At 28.3% G+C, this 17,960-nt stretch overlaps 2 protein-coding genes across 15 annotated transcripts; one reads left to right on the top strand and one right to left on the bottom strand.

Moving 5' to 3' along the window:
• Positions 1 to 215: 215 nt before the first annotated feature.
• Pus1 (Pseudouridine synthase 1) lies at positions 216 to 4,307 on the bottom strand. Of its 4 annotated transcripts, none has more exons than XM_012294371.2 (7): positions 3,847 to 4,307; positions 2,855 to 2,970; positions 2,152 to 2,541; positions 1,005 to 1,347; positions 670 to 925; positions 444 to 589; positions 216 to 359 (listed from the first exon to the last, which is right to left on the bottom strand). In XM_012294371.2, the coding sequence occupies exons 2-7, from the start codon at positions 2,922 to 2,924 to the stop codon at positions 275 to 277; spliced, it is 1,290 nt and encodes a 429-aa protein (XP_012149761.2). In that variant the 5' UTR covers positions 2,925 to 2,970; positions 3,847 to 4,307; the 3' UTR covers positions 216 to 274. The 4 variants fall into 4 exon arrangements, with proteins under 4 accessions (XP_012149761.2, XP_012149763.2, XP_012149760.2 ...); XM_012294373.2 differs by lacking the exon at positions 3,847 to 4,307 and adding an exon at positions 3,135 to 3,303; XM_012294370.2 differs by lacking the exon at positions 3,847 to 4,307 and adding an exon at positions 3,042 to 3,303.
• A 207-nt stretch (positions 4,308 to 4,514) lies between these two features.
• LOC100881621 (ATPase family AAA domain-containing protein 2) lies at positions 4,515 to 17,813 on the top strand. 11 transcript variants are annotated; one of them, XM_076531248.1, is made up of 17 exons: positions 5,390 to 5,408; positions 5,692 to 5,821; positions 6,466 to 6,688; positions 6,928 to 7,291; positions 7,362 to 7,533; positions 7,734 to 7,815; positions 7,911 to 8,160; positions 8,592 to 8,806; positions 8,886 to 9,178; positions 9,258 to 9,575; positions 9,646 to 9,827; positions 10,127 to 10,313; positions 10,516 to 10,994; positions 11,074 to 11,259; positions 12,242 to 12,277; positions 12,486 to 13,362; positions 13,805 to 17,813. In XM_076531248.1, the coding sequence occupies exons 2-17, from the start codon at positions 5,816 to 5,818 to the stop codon at positions 13,892 to 13,894; spliced, it is 3,960 nt and encodes a 1,319-aa protein (XP_076387363.1). In that variant the 5' UTR covers positions 5,390 to 5,408; positions 5,692 to 5,815; the 3' UTR covers positions 13,895 to 17,813. The 11 variants fall into 11 exon arrangements, 10 of the variants coding, with proteins under 10 accessions (XP_076387364.1, XP_012149766.1, XP_076387363.1 ...); XR_013038091.1 differs by lacking the exons at positions 5,390 to 5,408; positions 5,692 to 5,821 and adding an exon at positions 5,427 to 5,504 and having other exon boundaries at positions 13,805 to 15,776; positions 15,853 to 17,813; XM_076531249.1 differs by lacking the exons at positions 5,390 to 5,408; positions 5,692 to 5,821 and adding an exon at positions 4,515 to 4,654.
• The last annotated feature ends 147 nt before the right edge of the window (positions 17,814 to 17,960 follow it).

Raw genomic sequence — 17,960 nt, forward strand, 5'->3', positions numbered from 1 at the left:
TGTTATGATGCATACGATCGTCTATCAAACTAAAAAAATCAATATTAATTAAATTCGAAAATGTAGCGGTTCACTCCTACTACCGCCTGTCGTCACTCGACGGCACATAACGGCTTTCGCGCAAGCGCCCAATGAACCTCCTGTCCATTCTTAATAAAAATTGAGTGTTTAACATTTTTTTCTATACATATAACAGTGCAACAATTTAAAAAATATTTATGGAAAAGTCAAATACATTTAATATCATTTACATGGATTGATACAGTAATATGTTTCATAGAATATATTCACAGGTGGCTGCAACTTCTTTCATTCCAATTCTCTTTGGTGTATAAAAAGATGCAAGCCAATTGAACATACTAAATTAAAACAATTAAGGTTAACATTTAAATTAAAATATTCCATGAGCAAATAACTATAAAGTATTGTATAAAAAAGGATACACATTTTCTGTTATTTCTGTATCTATTATACTTTTCAAAATATGTTCCCTATAAAATTTTTCTACTTCTTCATCACACTCATTCCAATCTAGCGTTTCATGAATACCGTCTTTTCCGTATCTTTCATCATAATATTTATAATGCACCTAAAATATTAAAAAGTTCACTGAATATAACAAATTTAATATAATTTTTAAGATTAATATAAAAAATTAGAATATCTTACAAAATGCAAACTTAATCCTAAACCTGGTGCAGTTGGTATACTATATTTTTCCTTTGAAAATGCTTCTTTAAGAAAATCATTTTTGAGGATATTTCTAGAAATTCCTATTACTAAAGTCACCATTTTTCTGATTTGATGTAACATAAAACTTTGTCCCTTAACTTCTAAAACTGCAAATTCCATATCGTTCACAATAAATGTTTCAATGCAACGAAAATATATTATATAGCGCCGATTCCGTGGATCAAGTGCTTTTCTGTAAAAATAAAAAAAAATAAACAAAGTCAAATATTTTTTAGTTATGTAATGTCTTATTAATATGTAAAATAACATACGTTCTTGACGTAAAATTATGAAAATTATGTGTGCCTTCTAATAATTTTAGAGTTTCATTTAAATCATTAAGCATTTTTGTACTTAATCGAAATCGATTATATGGCTCTCCATTTATCGTAGAAAGTTGTTTACGTCGTGTATCTTCATCTACTTCTTCTTCGTCTCCCAATTGTAAAAAATCTGGATGTTCTGGAGCCAAAGCAAATGTAGGAAGAACATATCTATATGTTCTAGCATCACATTGATTTTTGCTATTAAATCCTTTTGTCACTCTTTTTACACCAAATACTCTAATATCTTTTGGAAGATGTTTATTTATATCTTCTTTATTTACATTATGCGCTATAAACAATAATTTTTAAAAATATACAATATTAGATATTTATTAAAATATTTAAATGCTTTTAAATTTTGATTTAAATTTTTTAAACGATATTAAATTATCTGAAGTGTATGGTGAAGCTGAGTATGATAAATACACATATAAAGAATCTAGCTGTATACAGACATAAATCATATAGACCATACATTTAATGGTGGGATATAAGAATTGAAAAATATAGAGATCTAGAGTCTAGAGGACTTTCACTTCTGTGGTATAATTATTGAAAATGTGACAAAATGTTTTTTACAAAAGTTGTTTAATTTGACAATGCAAAATTCATGGAATGATTCTCCTTTCTTAATTATCATTTAGAGATGTTAATAGTAATGTAATTATTTTTGCTGATCAATTATAAGCTTGTATCTAGTTGTTTCAATTTAGCAGTTTCGTGTCTCATAGGCCACGCATTATCAATAAAGAACATCAACCAAATTTGGTATGTTTTGCTGTACAGACACCAGATAAATTATTATTCAAATGTGCTCATTACACACATTGCTGAATTTGTCTTGAAACACATAATAAATGGACAAAACAGAAAATATATGGTTAAAAAAAAAATTGAGACATAATATTAAGTTTTCTCCGTTAAATAAAACAACTTTTACATCAAATATTTTTTCACAGTTTCAATAGTTCAGAAAATAATATTATGGAACTTTACTTTATCATTGACCAAATTACTTTTCTTGCATGATTATCAAGACAAAATCATCACAACTGAGTTATAATTTAAACCAAGAACTTAATATACAACTTACGTAATTTTAGAGAAACAATTTGTCTAACTGCTGAAACACCTTTATCTGTACGTGCAGCTCTTTGAAATCTTATTTCTCTTATATCTTCAAATTGGTCTTTTGTAATATAATTAGCTTCCAACAAAGCAGTCAGTAAACTTTCTTCTATAGTTTTTGTACCACGATTTATTTGCATTCCAAAGTAATTTCCGCCAAGATAACCCATCATTATTACAAAATTTTTCCTTTTAACTTTTTGCATTGCATCTTCAGTTGCTTCTACCTTTTGAGCTTTTGTTGCAACTTCATTATTTTCCTCAGTTATCTGCCTTTTAATCGACTGATGAGACTTACATACATCTTGCTCACTTGTATTAAGTTTGATGGACATATTTTTATTACAAATATTATCTAAAACCAAATTGGTATACTTAAAAAAATAATAAATAGATTATTATTAATAATAATATATGTAATAAACGATTATTTTACATTTAATTGCTTGCTGATATATTTATTATAATTTATACTCTTATAGCATAAATATGTAAACTTTCAAATCATATTTTATAAGAACGTATATATATTATAATAGTATTAAACTTTACTGCATATTAAATATAAATATTATATTGTATTTAATCTAATAACTTCAAATAGTTATGTCTTATCTGTGTTCACGTTTGCTTACTTTTTATTACACCTATGTATTAAAATAACTTACCCAGTGGAAATTTTATACGACGGAACGGTATGAAATTATTTAAAACAATGTATTTTATGCTGCGAAACATTTAAATACTTTTTATTTCTACAGTACTTGGTAGAAATCTTGCTAACCTGCAATATAACTAATAACAGTATATTTATCATACATGAGATATAAATTGTATTTTAAACCTGATATTTACAAATTATACGAAAATTCGATTTTCTTATAAGATACAATCATATATACACTGTATAGGATTAAACATGATATATTTCTTCTGTTGAAGTTATACCATGTTCTGAAGACTGCATTAGAGTATAGAAATTCACTAGATCGAGCGGTGTGAAGTTTGTCGAAAGTTCTCTATCTGTTTACTGTGTTTTTGGTTAGGAGAGACAAGGACGGTAAATAGGATGCTGCGACAAAACACGCATTCTTCGGACCAAAACGCCTCTGCGAAGAATTAATATTTTGACATGATTTCTTTTGCATACTACTTTGAGAAGTTTGATCTAGGTCGGTACGGAGGCCGATTTTGGAAAAATGGGACGTGAAAAATTTTTTTCTATAAGAAATGTTAGTTTTCAGTTCATAAAATTGTTTTGGGCAAAATTGCAAAATCGGCCTCCGTACCGACCTAGATTAAACTTCTGGGAATAGTATGCAAAAGAAATCATGTCGAAATATTACTTCTTCGCAGAGGCGTTTTGGTCCGAAGAATGCGTGTTTTGTCGCAGCATCCTATTTACCGTCCTTGTCTCTCCTAACCAAAAACACAGTAAATAGACAGAGAACATTCGACGAACTTCACACCATTGGATCTAGTGAATTTGTAGACTCTAAAAATCATGACGCCAAATTCTGTTTCACCAGAAAAGAAACTAACTAGACGACAAGTTTCCGTTTTTTTTGTACATGTAACTGGGTTTAGTTCTGTACTATCTATAATCTATGGTAATGCGTAAGCATAATTAAAATAATTACGATATCGAAAGTATATATACCGAGCGGACAAAAAGCTTCATAATGTTGAATGCTAGTTGAACCCAATAAATTTCGTTCATTATGTGAAAAATATTTTTTCACTGTTCAAAGGTCTTTAAATAAAAGTTAAATGACATTTATAAATTTTACGAGTAATAATTGACCAAGTATACGTCATCCTCTAAATGTGCGAATGCAATTTCGACTAACAAAATACATACACCTGAAACTTATAACTGGAAAGAGCTTACAATTTGAATGGAAAATTTTAATTTTATATGAATTATATTATTAATGTATCATTGCATTCTATAAATATATTAACAAAATTGAGTGTAATATTGCTTTAATCTTGTATATTTAACGCATCCTTGCTACTCCCTCATTTTTCCTCGCCATGTATATGGAGATAGAAACAGGCTGCAGAAAGACATCGTGATTAGGAACTTTTTTAGATGCACTGCACTCAAAACGCCGCCTAGTTGGTTCTTCTCTTACTTAACAGAATTATATATATATATATATATATATATATAATACATATTGTTAATCAGATACCATAGTCGTTTACCGTCTCTATCATTTGTGCAACGAAAAATCGTACTCATCATCCAACGAGATTTTGTTAATTCTGCGCATGTCAACTTTGATTGGTTCAAACATACTTCGTAACCAAGAGTAACGCGCAAGTACATTTACAGCATCCGTGACGCCAAACGTGTATACTCAGTGAGCAAGAATCTTGCATACTCCATACATCTGGCCTAGGTTATCATTGAGCTCTAGCTTGAATAGAGCGCGTACTGACGCTGGATTGCGCTGGACGAGGTAGATGTAACTGACAATGAGTTTAAAATGCGAAATATCCTCCACTTCATCGTATAAAAATACAGTTTTTACACTAATAGATACTAGTTGAAAAAATCTCATTTACATACCTTAATTTTGAAAAATTTCATTCTTAAGAAGAAACAGAATAAAAAAATATTTTTTAATGTAAAAATTATTTTTTAAAATATATATTTTTCTGCATGTTGAAATCATCGTAATTCTTGAAATGACGGTTATACCAACTTTTTCAAAGTGCTAAAAAATTGTTATAAGTTCTAATGCTCCAATTCTAATTGTTGAAGTTTGCAATATTGCTAAAATATTTGTCGAAAATATATTAAAAGATGTTACCTTGAATAGAAATATACAATGTGCATGCTTTCTATGTGTTACGGTGAAAGACCGAAATCTGGTGAATGTTGACATTCACCGGTGAATGTCCGAAATATGTATGCCGAAATATGTATGCTAACTACTCTTATTTCGGACATTCACCGGTGAATGTCGACATTCATCAATTTCGGTCTTTCACCGTAACATATGCACCACTACATTGTTGTTTTTTTTCTTATTGGTATATTTTGTACACCGTGTATATAACAGACGATGTAGCAATTAAAAGGTAATGGAATAACATTAAATGGTGGGGAGGCTACTGAAGTTAGTTGCGTTGCGCGAAATGAGTATGAATACTCACTGAACGAATAATAATTATATATATATATATATGTACATTATTATTTCGAAAAGGGTTAGTTTCATATTCTGATGTTATATATTTTTAATGATGGTCACAATTGGCGAATGGGTTAGGTTGGGTGTGCAAGTACATTTACAGCCAATTTCAGTATGAGTTCTTATACATGTAGAGATAGTTTGTAATATGATTTTTGTAACCATTGCCTTTAAAAAAATTGTCTATTGCAATAACAAAGTTATTGGTTGTGACATGTATTATGCTAATCTGTATATTCCTTATTTTAGTGTAGAATAGTTTTTAAGTGTTAGTTGATTATAAAACGATCTTTCGGTAGGTCTAGTGTGCATGCGCTAGGTGTACTCGATCGAGAAAGTGGTGTTATTTTACCTGAGGCATATGACGGACGTTAGTAATTTCTTTTTTAATTCAAGTACTAATTCGCAACAAGAATTAGTCAGATGAAGGTAATTTATGCAGTAAGGTATTAGATATTTTATGTTTCGATACGTTCAAATGCCAAATGGTTTGTGGTCTTTAATATTTGTGTGTTTTAAGAAGAACTTATAATTGCTTCCATGGTGCTTTGTTTATTATTATAATCAGTGCTTATTTTAATTTTCATGTTTTTACGTTCTGTATGTTTAATTATCAATTTTGTTGTCATTTCTTAATAATATACTTTACATATGTTCTCATGTATTATGATTTTTCGAAAAGGTACTTACGTGGGTAGTGTTCCATTCTACAAAAAAGTAAAATTAGAAAAAACACATGTTAACTGTCAACATTTTTTACATACTTATTTAATTTTTTTTTCTATTTTATTAACACAAAGGAATTTGTAGTAAAATAGGAAAATTATGGAAAAGTATTATAAGTTTTATTTGTATATTTTTAGTACTTAAGATTACATGATATTATATTTTGGTTTTAATTACTTCTGCATAATTTCTTCCTTAATTTGTATGTAAAAATTGGTATTATACATCTAACTTATAATATGATGTACTATGATTTGGTGTCATGTGTGCATCATAAAATTAGTAAAATATAATAAAATTAAATCATTTAAAAGTTAACAACAATATCGTTGATGAATACATTATAGATAATGTCAGACGATGATGCTGCATTGGATTCAATGGATACAGAAGAAGATATTTTTACTCCAAGGATTCGCAGCCTTGGCTCCAATGTTAGAAGAGTTAAAAATTTACGTACTTTACGATCAAATTCTACTTCTCATATATCTGTGAATAATTTAAGTGTACGTCGTAGTACACGTAATAGAATGCAAACGTATGATAATCTTAATACTAGCTGGATTTTAGGTAAAAGTACTATTAAACTATATTATAAATAATATTTGGTGTGCATAGACCAAATAATTAATATATTAATAATACATAATTAATATATCATTCTATATTATTGTAGATTATCACTAATCTATAACTCATGTCAGCTGTTCAATGTTACATAATACTTTTAACTACTACTTCTCTTGTAAAATTACGATAACAGTTGTTAAATAATGTTTATTTTTTAAACTATTTGTAATGTGTTTTAGGAACACAAACTCTGAAAGGTTATCCTATGTTTCAACAACATGGTTCTTCATCTGATAAAGAGATGGTGGATGAAGTACCTGAAAGAAAACGTGATCTTCGAGACCGTATGCCCCTTAGATCACGTGAAAATCATCCTCCTAATAAAAATTCAACAAGACATATTAGGGAAAGGACTGAACATGATCGACAAAGTAATAGAGAACTTAGAGGTAGAGGTGATCGAGATATTAGAGAAAAAACAGAACAAGAAAAAGATATTAGACATCTTAAAGACAGACAAGATAGAGAAAGGGACAGAACAGAAACAGAACATAAAGATAAAATAGAAACCAGAAGTAAATCAAATGAAGAGAAAGATATAAGGTAAATATTATTGATATAATTTATAAATTTAAAATATGATTAGATGTATTTATGAAAAATTTATCTGCAGAGCACGGAAATCTGATAGTCCAAGTAGACTTAAGGACGGCCCTGTTACAAGACTTGGTGGCAGTTTAAGTGAAAAAGATATGAAACCTAAAGTAGAACAAGATGAAGCAGATGAAGATAGCTTACCAGAAAGTGAAAAAGCAGAAAATAACGATAATTATGAAAATGAAGATGTAAATGGTTTTTTACAATTTTTAAACATGAACAAATAGTTTGTTTTTTTTTTTCTTTTCAGTAATACTTAATAATCTGTAATACCACATAATGTTGGTCTTTGCTTTTAATTGAAACGATGGAGTCATAAAATAAGATTCAAATGTGTAAATATAATTGAAACTATGGATAAAATAACAATAATATTACCAATTTGTAGGGTTATGAGGATATGTATACACGTATTAAACGAACTAGAAGGAAAGCACAGCGCCAATTACCAAGGGGTAAGAAACTTGCAGGTTCGATGTTTCATATTTAATAACATACCTAATATATATGCTGAATCAAAAATCTTATTTTTAACTATACTATGATTATCTTATTATTTTTACAGTGGTAGATAGTGATTTAAGTGAATCTTCTGATTCTCCTGGTCCTAGAAAATACAGTTTACGTCAAAAAAAACCTACTGTAGATAGATTTCAAGCTAACGTAGAACCAGTTAGACGATCTATAAAAGCACTTAGAAGTGTTCTTAGTAATTCAATGAGAAGACGTAAACATAGAAGTAAAAGTACAAGCTCTAGTGATTCCAGTGATTCGGAACCTCAGCGTTATGATAAGAAGAAAAGCAAAAAAGCGAGGTAATATTTCAACAAGCTGGTGAAAAATTTTATTGAATTTAAAGTTATTAGGGGCACATTATATTTCATGAATAACATAAAAAAATAATTTTATTTTATTTGAAACTTAAATAAATAATTTTTATATAATTCTTTATTTCAGTTGGTTAGATTATTTAAATAAAATAACAAACAATCTGACATAATAGACTATGATAAGATTACTTGTCATTTTATTTAAACAAAATTACAGTAATAATATTTTCAAAAATTGGTATTTTTAAAACAACTAACAATGTTAATATAAAAAGATTACAGAAAAATTACTTCATTTCATAACTAAATAGTAAAATACTCTAGACAAATATTATTTTAAAGTATAAGTATAATATTTAAATAATCAGCTTTCAAATATATTATTTTAATTTACTACACTATTAATTTTATAACAGGCAATCAGCAATACCTCAGGGTGGACCGCCTGATCGTAAAGCAGATATAAATCCAATTACTTTAGATACTAATATTAGATTCAATGATGTCGGAGGCTTAGAATCACATATTCACTGCCTTAAAGAAATGGTTGTTTTTCCTATGATGTATCCAGATGTATTTGAACGTTTTCATATTACCCCACCAAAAGGCGTACTCTTTCATGGTCCACCAGGTATTATTTTGTTTAATATAAACAGACATATGGAGATGTGCATTTTCATGATTTCTATTTATATCCACTATTTATTTAGGAACTGGTAAAACGTTAATAGCCAGAGCATTAGCAAATGAATGTAGTCAGGGCAGTAGGAAAATGTCATTCTTTATGAGAAAAGGCGCAGATTGTCTATCTAAATGGGTCGGAGAATCAGAGCGCCAGTTGCGATTATTGTTTGAGCAGGCTCAACTAATGAAACCGTCCATAATATTTTTTGATGAAATTGATGGCCTTGCACCTGTTAGAAGTACGAAACAGGATCAAATTCATGCTAGCATTGTGTCTACTCTTTTAGCTCTTATGGATGGCCTCAGCGATAGGGGAGAGGTAAAATATTTCTGAATATTTTGTTTACTTTATATATATATGTATGTGCGAGTATCTTGTAACTTTTTTTCCTTAACAGGTTATTGTTATTGGAGCGACAAACAGAATAGATGCTATTGATCCAGCATTACGCAGACCCGGTCGTTTCGATCGAGAATTATTTTTTCCCTTACCTTCTAAGAAAGAAAGATTAGAAATATTAAAAATTCATGTTAGTAAATGGAAAAACCCCCCATCAGATCAATTGTTAGAAACATTAGCTGAGAAAGCAACCGGTTATTGCGGTTCAGATTTGAGAGCTTTATGTACTGAAGCAGTTTTGCAAGGATTGAGAAGAACGTATCCCCAAATATACATGACTAGCAATAGGTTACTTTTAGATCCTGAACGAGTTGAAGTATGTGTTTATTAATACAAAGTATGAGATAATTGATGAACATTATGCACAGTTATATAAACTTTTACAGGTTAAAAAGCGAGATTTTTTACAAGCCAGTTCTATTCTTGTACCATCTTCACAAAGAGTCTCACCTTGTGCTCGAAGAAAATTACAACCTTTTATAGAGCCTTTATTAGGGCCTCTGCTAGAAGAATTACTTTGTTCTATAAAAGGAATATTTCCTCAAGGAGTTAATCCTGCTATGGCAAAGTAATGAAAGTTTACAGTTATATATGATATAGCACAGTTTCCGAAAATTGTATGACCTTAAATCTATTTTTGAAAATGATCATTTTTCGAAATCTACTTGTTTCTAATGCACATTTTAAATGAGAGGAAAAATTAAATAAAAGATATAATTTTACTACTTCATCATATTTTATATTTTAATATTTTATGCGATCCATTAATGGCCCTATACTTTGGGAATCTCTGTGATATAACATTCAAGTTAATACTAATCATGCAATCATCATTTATTATTTTATATATTGTATTAAATATTTCAGAGTGAAAGCTACTAAAGGAATTCATCGCCCAAGGCTATTAATTTCTGGCGGAAATTTGTCGGAAGGTCAAGGGCCACATTTAGCACAAGCATTATTATACCACATGGAACACTTACCAGTTCAAACATTAGACGTTAGCATTCTTTTTGCAGAAAGTGGACGATCTCCAGAAGAAACCTGTGTGCAGGTTTGTTAATTGCCATACTAAAAGAGAAAATGAAATGTTCAGGGGAATTCTACCTTGTATATAAACTGTTTGATAGACTAATTTCAAGTTTAATAGGTTGTTTTATAGTATTTTTGTCTTTCTTTATGTTTCACAATGTAGAATCCCTTTTTAAGCAAATATATTATAATATAAAGAATGTTTTATTATTTCTTAAATATAGGTATTTAATGAAGCTGCCAGAAATGTACCGTCCATAATTTATATTCGATCGATCGATCAGTGGTGGCCACTTGTACCTGAAACTGTAAAAGCAGTTTTCTTGTGTCGTATCGCAGCGCTTGATCCTTCATTACCCATCTTAATTTTAGCCACAAGTGATAGAACATATCAAGATCTTCCGATTCAGTTACGAGGCCTCTTCAGTGAATTACGCGGAGAAGTTTATTCTATGAAAACACCAACAGCAGAACAAAGATCGAAATTCTTCCGACCTATTTTTATGATTCAGAGTTTGAAGCCACCGAAGGTAAAAGACGACAAGATAGAAGTTTTGGAAGAACTTCCTCTAGCACCAGATCCTTTACCAAAGAAATTAACAGAAGAGGAAAAGAAAGTGATATACGAAAAAGAGGAAGTGTCGCTAAGAGAATTAAGAATTTTCTTGCGAGAAATTTGTGCAAAACTTGCAAGAAATAGACAGTAAATATATCTATATATTATTTATTACCATTTTAAATTATTAATCGTATTTCATCAATAATTAATTTCTGTATTACAGATTTTTTATGTTTACAAAGCCTGTAGACACGGAAGAAGTACCCGATTATAATATGATAATAAAACAACCAATGGATTTAGAAACAATGATGACGAAGATTGATATGCATTGTTATCTCTGTGCTCGAGATTTTCTTGATGATATCGACCTAATATGTAAAAATGCTTTGGAATACAATCCAGATAGGTTAGTATGTTAAAAATCCAACATTTATTGCTATTATATTTATTGGTTTTTATGTTGGCAATTTGATATCATAAAACAGTATACAGAGGAGTCTCGTTATATGAGTTATATACGAATTCGTAACACTGGAAACAATTTTGGGATGAGCCATATAAACAGAACTTCCGTGTAGTATTCAATCGACAAGTATACTTCTAACTATATTGTTTACAAATTCTAGATTTAAAAATTATGAAATAATGATTTAATTTGAAATGTTAAAAATTTCTGAATTTCTCAAATTGAAGGTTTAAAAATTCATAAAGTTAGAAATTTGTAATTCTGAAATTTAATGATTTAGAAATTTTTAAATTAGTAAATTTAATCTCGGCTTGAACATTTAAAAATTTGAAAAATTTAGTTATGAGGGGATTTTCGAAATTTGGAAATTTGCAAATATGCATATTTAAAAGTTTGGAAATTTTAGAATTCGAGAATTTCTAAATTATTCGATTTAAAAATATAAAAAATTATGAATTTTTCAATCTCTAAATTTGAAGGTTTGAAAATTTCATACTACATAAATTTGAAAATTTACATTCAACTGAGAATTTGCAATTACATCTGTTGATTAGGAAGAGTATAACATGGTGCTTGAAAAGTTTAATGTCATCTGCGGTTTTTTTATCTGCTTTGATGGTGGGAACATGTGTAAATATGCTTAATTGTCCGCATAAAATGTAACTCCCTTAACGAGTCATACGAAAGTATTATATTGCGAGACTGCACTGTACACAAACAACATTGTTTACGTGCAAACATGTAGGGAATTTGTTATATTCTGTTTCCATTATAATTATAAAGATGTATTACAATACATGTGTATATTATATGTTATTTTTTTTTTATTTATTTATATCGATATCGCACATATAACATACATAAATATAAGTAATGGAGCTAAAGTTTATACTGACATTCATATTGTATGTTTTCATGTCAGCTTACGTGATAGGCCCTCCCTTGGAATATTAAAGAGGTAGTTCAGACATTCCTGTTTATCCGTTGCTGTTGTTGCTCCGTAGTGAAAGTGGCCTTCAATTTTTTCACGTATACTTAAATAACTATACATATATATTATAAATATCATTCATTGTTGAAGGCTACTCATATTAGTTTATGTTGCTTCTCACTAGTGATATATTTATTTATAATCTTTATATATATCATCTTGTATTCTTTCACAGGGACCCGGCAGACAAATTAATAAGGCATCGTGCATGTTCCCTTCGTGATAATGCGTATGCGTTAATAAAAGCAGAATTAGATTCCGATTTTGAAGATAAGTGTCGTGAAATTTCGAAAAATCGTAGGGTTATTGAAAGTTCTGTTAACAATGACACGGAAAACAAAAGTCGACCAAAAGCGGAACTTGTATCTGCATCTGAAAGAATAGAGAAAAAGGATATTGCGAGTTCTAGTCATCCTCTTGTTGTAAATGGAAAGAGGTATTCCAATCCTAGGAAACGTAGAATACCAGCTTGGGCAAGGGGCTACGTTAAAAAAGTACATAAAAAGAAAAAGATCGCATTCGATGAAAATGCAAGTACGATCACTAGCAAGGTCTGCTTAACCAATGAAACTACTAGCATCGATTTAGAGAAATTCCAAGAATTCGAAACCGAAGCAAATAGTGTTTTAAATGGTCATATACGTCTGTTTGATAATTCAGATTCTGATAATGATTCACAAACTGAGCATTCGAAGTATGCACAAGCAACTCCAAACAATAATGTTTCCGATCAACGCATTGATGAAATTGAAAATGTGGAGATATGTTTTATGGATGAAGATAAGACCATAGAAAATAGCGGATCTAATTCTTCATCCAGACGAGAAAGTATGGATGAATTGTCGTTTGCTATCGAAAGCGATTCTTGTCCTACCAGATTCGACGAAGATGACAAACTTCTGGTGGACAAAAATGAAATGGAAAGCGCATGGCAATATACTGTTGACAGTACACAAGATTATCCAGTCGAAGTATTATGTGACATTTATGTGCAACTGAGTCGGTGTGTAGGGAAATATGCTCAGAGTTATGATAGAAAATCACTGCCAAAGGTAAATATATTTTTTTTAATTAAATTTTTGACATACAGTGGAGTTTAGCTACATGACTCTGAACCCAATAAATTTCCTAATTTGACAAATTTTTTAATTTGAAAATTTACGGTCTTCTAAATTTCAGATTTCAAAATTTTTATATTTCTAAATTACTTAAGTATTTTGTGAATTTGATAATTTTTTATTTTCTGAATTTCTAAATTTCCGCGATTATCTATGTGGTGAGAAATTCACTCAATTAGTTTGGGCATACATAAATGAGGGTTACATAGCGAAACTACATTATATTTAGTTTATTCTTCTATATGCAGATATTGGCAACCGCGTACTATATTTTTTAAATTACTTTGTTTTTAAGTTTACTATTATTGTTCATTCTTAAACTGAAGTGGAATAGAATGTAGAGTATAATTTTTAATATAATTTATGATATGTATAGGATTTGCTCAAGGAGGTGAAAAGGTTTGAGGAATACAAGACAACGTACGACAAAGTTCATGATGTTGCGAATCAAACTGATATAGTATAACTCATCTGCAATGTTTAATGAATTATAACAAAGTCCTTTTGTACACGTACATTGAACGAAGATGATGAATTCATGTTAAGTCACACAATAATTTAAATTATTTCTTATTCTTTTCAATTCTTACAGCTGCTCATGGTTAATGATAAAACGGTGATTCTTATTATCGTGCACATATTTATGGCAAAACCGAAATAATGATATACTAAAATTTCGATTTTCAAAGAAATGGTGAAGTATAACTGTGTGTTCTTATTACAAAGAAACAAAAGTATTATACATGAAACTAAAAAAAATACAAAAAAATTTCAACTATTTATCTTAGCATTCAAGTATGAAATTATAAATTATCATAACATATTGGCTTACATTATCTAAAATAATAATTAGTGGCTGATATTATACCTCTCTCAGTAAAAAAGTTGGATATCAAATTTAAATATTTTATTCAATAACTATATATTCTGTACTTATTCAATAATTATGTATTTTCAGTTGAACTTTTCATAAAATATTTGTATAAAAAAATGCAATGAAATTAATTATTATAAAACTTCAAAGAATTTACTTTTTATGCAAGTTACTTCTTAATGGAGTAACTTGCGTAAAAAGAACTTTTTTATTAATGTATAATACTTTGCATTTCAACAAAAGATATAATATTTCACCATAGTACAGTTTTGCGAATAGTGGTCATACAAAGATGATGGTAATTTAATATAATGTGTACTTAACTATAGTTTTTTACAACGCATAACATAACATTCGATATTGTTATGTCGTACATTCGTGCGGTAGTACCATGATAAATTATTATAAGATAAAATATAACATAAATTCTTAATATGCGCCAGTTATTACTTTGGATTTTTACAATTCTGTAGGTAATTTTTATACAAGATACTTTGAATGTAGACATATCTTCATGTATAGGTTTTCAATACGAATGTATAAAATTACATGTCCTATTTTAACAAAAAATCAGCAAAGTAATACTCATTACAAAAAGTCTAATTTTAAATTCAGTAAAATAATTTTATATAGGTTTGTTTGATTGATTTTATTGAAAATTACAGTTGTGTTTATTTTTATATCAGTTTATGTTAATTGGTTCAACAATGAAAACTTCTAAACAAATTTCAAAAAGAAATTAATATGTATATACATTCCAAATCTTGTAAGCAGTGTTATATGTTACATATAAAACATTTTTGGCTTTGTACATAATTTATTTTTAGTCGTTTTTATTAAATTTTGACACGAACCATTACGTTAATTTTCAATTGATAATCTTTACTTAAAATGTATAAATGAAATGTCGGGTACTAAAGTAAATTTGTATAATATACTTACTATATATAGAATAACATTTAACACAATGACTTTTTATGAATGTATATAAAGATTATTCAAAAATAGTACAAATTTATCATTTTTATATACATTTATAAAAATTAAAAATCATTGATACTGTTGCAATGTTATTCAGAACTAGTTCGCAATTGCAAGTAGTTAAATTATATTTAGGTGATTAAATTAATTTTACTTGTGGTAGATATGCGTTACTAAAATACAGCGCACGCTTTTCAGTTTATTTTTACCAAAGGTATAAGTTATAAGCAAAATAATTACGAATAGAGTTTTGTTCTATCGTCAATGTAAAAGTGGACATAATTAAAAAATCCATTATAAATATGAAATACTTCTGTGAAATCTTAAACATTTATGGACAAAACTGTGTCTGTATAAATACTAGTAAATATTTAGCATAAATTTACTTTTAGATGTGTATACTGGTTGTGATCCATACTATAACTGTGAAAGGGTAGTTACCAAACAACGTAGACGAGACGAAAATTCTGATGTATTAGAGACGGCAAATAAGGTTCTTCCTGTTATCTTCAATCATATAAAATAGTATTCATGTATACAAGTATATGTTAATGAATTTCTTTATTTAGTTTCAGTTATTTAGATTGGTACATAAATAAGGTATACATATTGGAGAGCGTACTAAATTTAATAGGAACAATAAGGACTAAATAATAATTCTGAACTTTTGTAAAACATATGGTGTGCCATTAGTGGCAAGGATATGTAATGCAATATAATGATACATTAACATTGTTCACTAATTGTTATTATTCATAATAGTGAAACTTTCCAAATCAAAAAATTAGGTTCAATATTAGAATGAATTCATCTTTTGTGTATAAATTTGTATTTAAAATTATAGCGGAATCTTTTTCTATCATTATTTAAAATTTGTTAGAATATAGGAGTGAAAAGACTGAATTTTAGAAATGCTCACTACATAATATTTATTTTGCTGTACAGTTTGTGTTTAGATTGAATTAGTAAAGTAATTTACTAATCACACGATCTTCAATAATGTAAATACTAAATTTCAAGATAAATAATTTTGTACGTAACTTTACAAACGAAAATACACAACAGTCTATGTGTTTAAAGTTTTCATACATGTTTGATGTTTTAAAATGATATATTAGAATTATATTAATTAATTTGCAGTTAAACTAATTTATAATAAAAGCACAAGCACACAGAAAGAAGTTTTGTTCTAATTACTGATTAACTATAATATTCTTGAAAACTCTGAGTGGTATTATAAAGTAAGTGTTTTAATACTGTATGTAAAATTGCTTCCATATGTAATTATAAAATAGTCAAGAATATTTCGTACCATACATTTATACATATGTGTGGTATAAAATTGATTTTCAAAAAATCTCGTTTACAGAGAAAAAAGAAAGTATTTGTTGATAATTTTAAATTAGATAACTTTGATTAAAATTGCGTTGAATATATTTAAATAAACTGAAAAGGAATTTTATGAAACTCAAATATTAGGTCAATTTTACTTTGTTAAATTAAATTTAATGAAATTGATGAATGTTTTCTTTTACTCAGGTATTATTTTTTGCACAATAAAAACAATTAATATTGTGCAATTTTAGTGCCACATTACGAAGAGTAAATAAGTATTTGTATGCATGGTAGATAAATAAAAATTATTAGGATTAATGTTACCACCACATAATATGATTTAAGATGTGTCGTATAATAAATTCGAACTATTGAAAGTGGACCATAACGTTGTTTCTACTTTCAAAAATGTTGATAAATATTTTAGTTAAATTTATATATTAAGGTTAAAATCACCTTTTCTTTTAATTGATTTGTGTTAATCTAACAATATACACAATTTCAATAATGCAATGTTATTGATCCAAGATATCATATTCATTAAACAGATATTGCTTATATTTGCCAAAGAATTTGTGTAAACACATATAAACAGTAAAAAATTCGAAGTATAAATCTCAATAAATAATAAATGATACAGAAAAATCACATAATATAAGTATTGTAAAACATTAATTGAATCATTGTGATTTTTCTGTTTCTGTTAATAGATTTTACATTCCACTTTATAGTGAAGATCCGAAATATGTAATTACTCCAAGAATAATTTCTGGTGCTATTTTTCTGATGTGCTATCATCTCTGTATTACCAAACAAAAAAAAAAAGAAAAAAATGTTATAAAAAATACTATGTAATTATATGATAAATATGTAAATTGTACTAATCGAGAGGTTCTCGTAACCACTGCCGTTTGAACTAATTATTATAATTACTTTGCTGAAGTACTCAGATAATAAACATTGTAATACTGTTGTCTGCAGAGAACGTGTTGTATTATATAATTCAATAGGATCCATTGAATTTGCTAAATTAATGTGATCTTTGACAGATGACAGTTTTAAGCATATGAAGCAGATGTGTAGAAGATACAAAGAACAAAACAAAAGAGCATACACTGCCTTATTTATTTTACCATACAATTAATACGTTTTATTGTCATTCATTGTAGCATAATAAATTGAATTTCATAATGTAGAGATTTGTATTGTGCTTGATTATTTCTAAGGTATTCCTTTATGCATTTAACGAAAGCATAGCTGAGTATTATGTGTATATATTTTTATGTATTCACTAATTTTATAAAACTAATTAAAATATTTAATAGTGGAGTGAAGATAGGTA

The sequence above is a fragment of the Megachile rotundata genome, chromosome 4 (genome assembly GCF_050947335.1).
Source record: "Megachile rotundata isolate GNS110a chromosome 4, iyMegRotu1, whole genome shotgun sequence".
In the NCBI taxonomy this organism is placed as follows: Eukaryota; Metazoa; Arthropoda; class Insecta; order Hymenoptera; family Megachilidae; genus Megachile; species Megachile rotundata.